Below are 6,269 nucleotides of genomic sequence, written 5' to 3' on the forward strand. Positions count from 1 at the left end.
AATTCTTGAAATAGACATGCACAATCATGTTCATCAATTAACACCCCAATCATGACCACATTCTTATTTTTATTTGTAAAAAAATGGCTTCTGGGGTGGGCTGGGATAATCTAGAGTTTTCTTGTATTTGCAGGGGCGGATTGTGTGATCAAAAATTAAAGTGTACTTTAATTAAAATATATATATATATAAACCCTATTTGAATTTCATTCTTTGAAAAAAATACATTTTAAATAATATTTTGACATTATTTTAATCATATATTTTTCAATAATATAATAGTACACGTAAATCTAAAACTTTCCTCATTTTTAAACAACATATTTCCCATCAATATATTATTCAAAAATTTATTCTTATGAAAATAATGGGGCTCGAGCTTCTTTTTAATGAAAATAAGCTAAAATACTTATTTCGATATTTTGAAAATGTTTTATAATTACATCATAATTAATATCGTTAAATAAATTTTGCTACTGTATAATTTTGCTTATCATTTCGTTGACTGGTGTCGAGTTGACGACAAGTAGATCAATTTGAATATAGGAAGTAAATAAATTAAAATAAAAATCACATTCAATCTAAGCCCCCATTTGGCCCCATTATTCTAATTTATAATCTTTGGAATAGTATTTTTTTGAAGAATGTGTAATTGAAAAATAATGAAAAAATTTCTATTTATGTGTAATATTATTTTATGAAAAATTTTGTAGTTGAAAATAAGAGAGAAAATTATAATTTGAAATAATGAGGGCCAAACAAGGGCTAATAAGCAAATGAAATTTAAATTTAATGCAAAAGTAATTCAAATTGCATTTAATTTGTAATGATCCTAAAATTTTTAAAGTCATATTCCATGTGAATTTCCTAATAAAATGATGTAAATTATATTAAAAATTTATTATGCAAAAAAAAATGTTTATGAATTAATTAAAATTTTTAAATAAAAGACGAGTTAACTACCTCTTTTAAGACATGCATTTAATGTATATTTAACCATTGTTGATAATTGTACGGTCTGTGCAATATTACCATAAAATTTTCGAAACGAGCTTCTGCATGATCTATGAATTTTGAAAGTTACCGTGTTATTAAAATTATCAAAATACCAGGTTGAAACAACCTACTTTAATGCATTGTAACTTTTGCTACAATTTGTCGTTCCACATGCCACTGACAAGCAAACAACCACGCCATGAGCGCTCCAAAATGATATTAAAAATTGAGTTTATTTAGCACCCCAAGAGGCATCAAATTCGTAAAAGAGTAAAACCAAAAATTTTGTGGGATCATGATGCCATGTGGATCCCCCCCTATTTGCATATGCTTGTAGTAACTTTTGTTACAGTCGATCGTTTCACACATCATTAAAAAGCATGAGCACTTAGAAATAATATTAAAAATGTAATGTTTCGATTTCATTTGACATCACGAAATGAGTATATCAAAATAGGTCTTAAACGGGTCAAAATAATCATTTTCTAGGGGGGAAAAAAGATCCTAAATGACCCCATGTGGGTCTGCTCCTGATTGCATATGCTATACAAAATTAAGAAAGATACCCATATGGACTTTCCTAATTTCTTTGTAGGATTATACAATGGGGAATAGCCATCAGTGGTGAGAAAGGGGAAGAAATTACAGACCTTGAAATTTACTTCTACACATTGATTTTTCTTTGAATTCACTGTAACTATTTCCTGTTTTACCTGTGGTCCGACAACACATAAGAAATTACAGGGAGTAGAATTAATTAAAGAGAAAATGGATGGCTGTCCCACTTCCTTTACTGCCTTTTAAGTATGCATTTGTATGATTGTAAGTAGGTATAGTCTTTGTAACTAATGCTGCTGGTTTGATTTTTGGTGGTTACTACAGATCAATCAATCTTCATCCTGTACAAAATAAATGCCAAAACCAACCTCAGTAAATGAGCAAGTACCAAGATATAGGTACTTAGCATAAGAATAAACTAAGCAGCTTATAATTAAAACTGGTTTACTTACCTGGAAGCTAAAAGAAAAGACAAGATTCTAGGCCTACATTCCAATGGTCTCATGACCAGAAGCAAACCTGTATTAGTCATGTACGTACTGGCTTATATTAATAAATGCGCGTAAATTAACAAGTCATAGGTAGTATAATAAGGCAAGTAGTGAGTAATTAACTATACCTAGGTACTTGAAAGTAACATGATTTGTATGGAGCCATGTCTAATGAAGAACCAGCAGGAAATAAGGATGAACCAATCAAACTATTGTCAGCAGGAGATGATGCTGAAATCAAAGTGACCTTATCCGCCTCTTCAGGCTCCATAGAGAAAGCTGTTGGATAATCTCCGGCAGCATTTGGAGATGCAAACGGACTATCGGGGAGGTTGTGTTCCAAACTATTTAAATTAAGCAAGAAACTTAACAATTAAGAAATTGAATGCATATACCTCATAAATAGATGAATTAAAGGTCACCCCATAAACATTTAATAAGCATTCAAATAACACATGGGAATGCTAATTTGGGAGCCTTACTGGTAATAATGAGTTTTGACTTGAGATAGAAAACCCAGAAAACAAGGAGGTCCAGTACCTTTCTTGCAAATCATTTTCTTTATTGGGATTTGCTGTGTCTTTGCTATTTTCATCCTTGAGAGGAAAAGATTGCTTCTCTGTATCAGTAATAACATTTACGGTCTGTCTAGATTCCAGAGCAGTAATATTTACCGGATTTTTCACTGCTAAAATTGAAACATTTTCTGCAATAACATAATTCCACATGTGAAAATCTTTACCCCATCTTTCAACAACCATGAAACTCCAATGTCTAATGAAAATGATACAAATAAATTGGTACCTTGTTTAGACTCCGGACTGCTGCGGTCACCAGATAGGATGTTATTTTGGTTCGAAAAACTCGGGGAGTGTGTCTGCGATGAAATAACGCCACCAGTCGAGAGAGTTTGGTGGTGGCTAGTCCTCTTCATGTCAAGAAGTTGTAAACTCATGAGTCTCCTATTTTGGAGCTCAATGGCTTGCTGCAAATCTGCTTGCTCCTCTAATTTTCTTCTCCATAGCATGTCAGGGTTGTTGTAGAACATCCTCACGCCTAAAGCCGGACAAGAAAATGCTCAACATAAATAATGAATCTTGAAGTTTACACAGATCAAACCAAGGAGAATGCTATATTCTTGTAGAAACCAATTGATTTTTAAAGAAACCAGCAAATTGTTAATGCGTGAATATTTGCTTACCAAGCTGAAGATCATACAAATCTCTCGACTCGAGGCCGGTAGGGCTACTATTTCCAGTGTACTCTCCCCTCTCCATCTGTGGCTGTTTTCTGCAAGTATCAACAACCTTAACATTAATAACCCATAGATAATTGGGCTACCACCCAGCAAGGCTTAGACAAGGAGAGTTACCGGTATTTGTCGGGGATTTTGCCCTTCTCCTTGTACGGCTTGACAAGTACCCGAGCATCACACACAAAGTGTGGATTGCCCTTAGCAAGAATGAGCTTTACAGTCTCTGGATAAACAAACGTGACAAAACCAAACATTCGTTTCTGCTGATATGGAATCCTCACATCTTGAACCAGCCCGTAAATACTTCAAGATAAAGAAAATTACTTGATAAACTCAATTCCTCAGTTCAATTAGCTAAAAAATGGTTTAATTAACAAGAAATATATGCACCTGAAATAATTGGACACATCTTCTTCCTTGAAAGTACTATCAGCTGGAAATGTCAAGTAAATCTGCCTCGAACCAGGATTTATCATACCAAAATCACCTCTTTCAAGCCGAGACCGACTAAATTTGTGCATATCATCACCCATAAAGGCTCTACAAGTTCAAAGCCAAAATTATTTACTTCAAACAAAATTTAGAATCCAATATGTAAAATATCAAGGAAAAAAAGATCATGCCTTGGGCTCTCAGCTTGCAGTTGCTGCTGGAGAAGAAAATCCATGCCTCTGTTTGTGGCCACTGGGGAGTAAGGAAAATTAGTAGAAGCCACGAGTGAAGAGGCTGCGGCCAGCCTTTGTTGTGGCACAAACTTGGATCTAAGCAACTCTTGGCACTGCTCCATCTCAAACTGGCTTGGTGAGCCAACCATAGCGGCACCATCCACCCCGTTCTCACCATGGACGAACCTGCAACTGGTGCCATTCTTGCAGTACCCTCTAGCAAAGTAAAGACAAGGTTTCCATCCAAACCCTCCACCAAGATCATCAGGACCAAAGCAGATATCACTAGCTGAGCAGCTGCGGCGGTGAGGAAAGCCGTTGACTGAGTCTTCACCCCAGTTCTCAGCGGCACCACCGAAAGAAGGGAAGAACAGCCCTTCTTCGTCTCCATTTCCACTTGGACTTGAGCCCAAATCTTGCTGTGTGTAGAACACATCAGGGCTTTTATGCATCAGTGATGGAGAGCCATCGTTGAGGAAAGAGAGGTGGTCTTGTAAATGAAGCTCATCAATCAGATCAACCTCTCCAGTTGCATAAAAAGGTGGCGCAGCAGAATTCGTAGCAGATGGAGAGGTTGCATTATACGCAACTGGTGCAGAACCAGGACTGATTAAATCATCCGGGATTTTAAAATCAGAGAAGCTGGAATTAGCCCAAGAGGAAGCTGCAGTCGAAGACTGTTTAGGCATACTTAGAGGAGAAGGAAAATTCACACCACCAAGAAGCCTAGAAGAAGAATTAGTCCTTGAGAGAGATAAAGGGTTGCTGAAATGTGAAGGAGAATGACTTGAAGGGGTTGAAGGAGTATTTGATGACGCTAAACCCAAATCTTTCCTAGCTCTAAGAATTACAGATTGAACCAGAGATTCAGGGCCAAAAGCTAAACGGATCATTTCTTTCTCACCATGGTCTTGTAACAGAAGAATTCCCATGATTTTAGAGGCATTTTCAGGATCCAAGCATTGGATCCTTTGAAAAACAATCTTTGTTGCTTCGTATGCATCCATGTTCTATTTCAGAGGTTAGTAGTAGATTCCACTCCAACCTCCAAACCCACCTTTCTCTTTCAATCACTAGCTACTCTTTCTTTGAGTAAAGAAAGATTGGTAAAAAGCAAATGAAAAATCCCTTCTTTCTTGTTCCAAGCCACGCCTACCAACTGTAGTATAGCAGCAGGCAGTAGTTCACTTAATCTTTTCTCTTGTTCCTGCAGAAAAACCAGAAAGGTAAACAAGAGGAAAAAGGAAAACAAACAAGGAAAAGTTTGGTGGTTGAATTTCTCTATAAAGAAAGATTAGAAGTTTAGAACCAAAGAAAAAAAAAAGGTATCTTTCTCAATTTTCTTTACCAAAATTAAATTAAAGAAGTTGCTTTGAACTCTAAACTCTGAAGTACAACTTACCCATGAAGGATCTCAAATCTTTCATCTCTGACCAGGGAAATCAACTGAAGATAATCAATAAAAACCCACATTCAATTCAACATTCTGTTAAGTCTCTATTATTATTTTTTCCTCTTTCGACTTATGGTTTTGAGCAATTGAAGTTACCGTAAAAGCTAAAGCACCGTCTTCATTCTATGCAGCCTGCCTGTCTGCAGGATTTTGCAGCACTTTGACAGCAACAGCAGGGAGCACAGGAGGACCATCAATACTGCCCGCTGTAACACAATTAATTCCAAGAACCCTCCATCGTTATTTTTTTTTTTTGTTTTTTGGTTTTAAGTAATGCTATTTATAATTGGATTATAATTCAGTCTACACGATATTATTGTGGTATTAAATGAATCATTTAATTTCACATTTTACTTAACATATCACCCAACAACACATAAATTAAGGACAATGCTAGGCTTACTTTACAGGTCCCAGCCAGGCCACACACATACATGGAGCCCACATAAATTATTATTTTTTAAATACATGTCAGACCATTGCACAATGAGAGATCCTGTAAAACACATGCAAGTAATACCCTGTACACTGGGCATTATTCAACGGATTTATAGAGCAATAAATTTCATCTCATCAAACATAGGTTTGATTTAAGAACTGTGCTATCTGCACAAGGCCCTATGCACAGGGGCTCTTTCCACTCCCATGTGAGAGCCCTTCTGCAGGGGGCTTTTCCCTTGATTTAAAGCCTATGCTTGTCTCGTATTAAAATAAAATTATTTAATTTTTATATTCATTTTCAAACACACGTTTGCACAATAAAAATGCTTACACTTAAATTCAATATTTTTTTCTACTTCTTAATTATACATCATCCAAAAAATTAATATTCAAAACATTATTACTTTTTT

General features: G+C 35.7%; 1 protein-coding gene across 6 annotated transcripts; it reads right to left on the reverse strand.

Moving 5' to 3' along the window:
- Nucleotides 1-1,393: 1,393 nt before the first annotated feature.
- Nucleotides 1,394-5,663, reverse strand: LOC111410469 (zinc finger CCCH domain-containing protein 53-like). Of its 6 annotated transcripts, none has more exons than XM_023040822.1 (11): nt 5,515-5,659; nt 5,368-5,411; nt 3,924-5,172; nt 3,691-3,840; nt 3,418-3,603; nt 3,247-3,335; nt 2,850-3,101; nt 2,586-2,751; nt 2,174-2,389; nt 2,007-2,073; nt 1,394-1,895 (listed from the first exon to the last, which is right to left on the reverse strand). In XM_023040822.1, the coding sequence occupies exons 3-10, from the start codon at nt 4,970-4,972 to the stop codon at nt 2,040-2,042; spliced, it is 2,142 nt and encodes a 713-aa protein (XP_022896590.1). In that variant the 5' UTR covers nt 4,973-5,172; nt 5,368-5,411; nt 5,515-5,659; the 3' UTR covers nt 1,394-1,895; nt 2,007-2,039. The 6 variants fall into 6 exon arrangements, with proteins under 6 accessions (XP_022896590.1, XP_022896588.1, XP_022896589.1 ...); XM_023040820.1 differs by having other exon boundaries at nt 5,314-5,411; XM_023040821.1 differs by lacking the exon at nt 5,368-5,411 and having other exon boundaries at nt 5,515-5,663.
- Between the last annotated feature and the right edge of the window lie 606 nt (nt 5,664-6,269).

Source organism: Olea europaea, chromosome 15 (genome assembly GCF_002742605.1).
Source record: "Olea europaea var. sylvestris chromosome 15, O_europaea_v1, whole genome shotgun sequence".
Lineage (NCBI taxonomy): Eukaryota > Viridiplantae > Streptophyta > Magnoliopsida > Lamiales > Oleaceae > Olea > Olea europaea.

Excerpts from the sequence above, each read along its gene's own strand:
- LOC111410469 (XM_023040821.1), bottom strand. The coding sequence starts at position 4,972 with ATGGATGCATACGAAGCAACAAAGATTGTTTTTCAAAGGATCCAATGC. Across the intron at positions 3,841-3,923 it reads CTGCAAGCTGAGAGCCCAAG|AGCCTTTATGGGTGATGATA; the intron begins GCATGATCTTTT and ends TTGAACTTGTAG. Across the intron at positions 2,390-2,585 it reads GAAAATGATTTGCAAGAAAG|TTTGGAACACAACCTCCCCG; the intron begins GTACTGGACCTC and ends TAATTTAAATAG.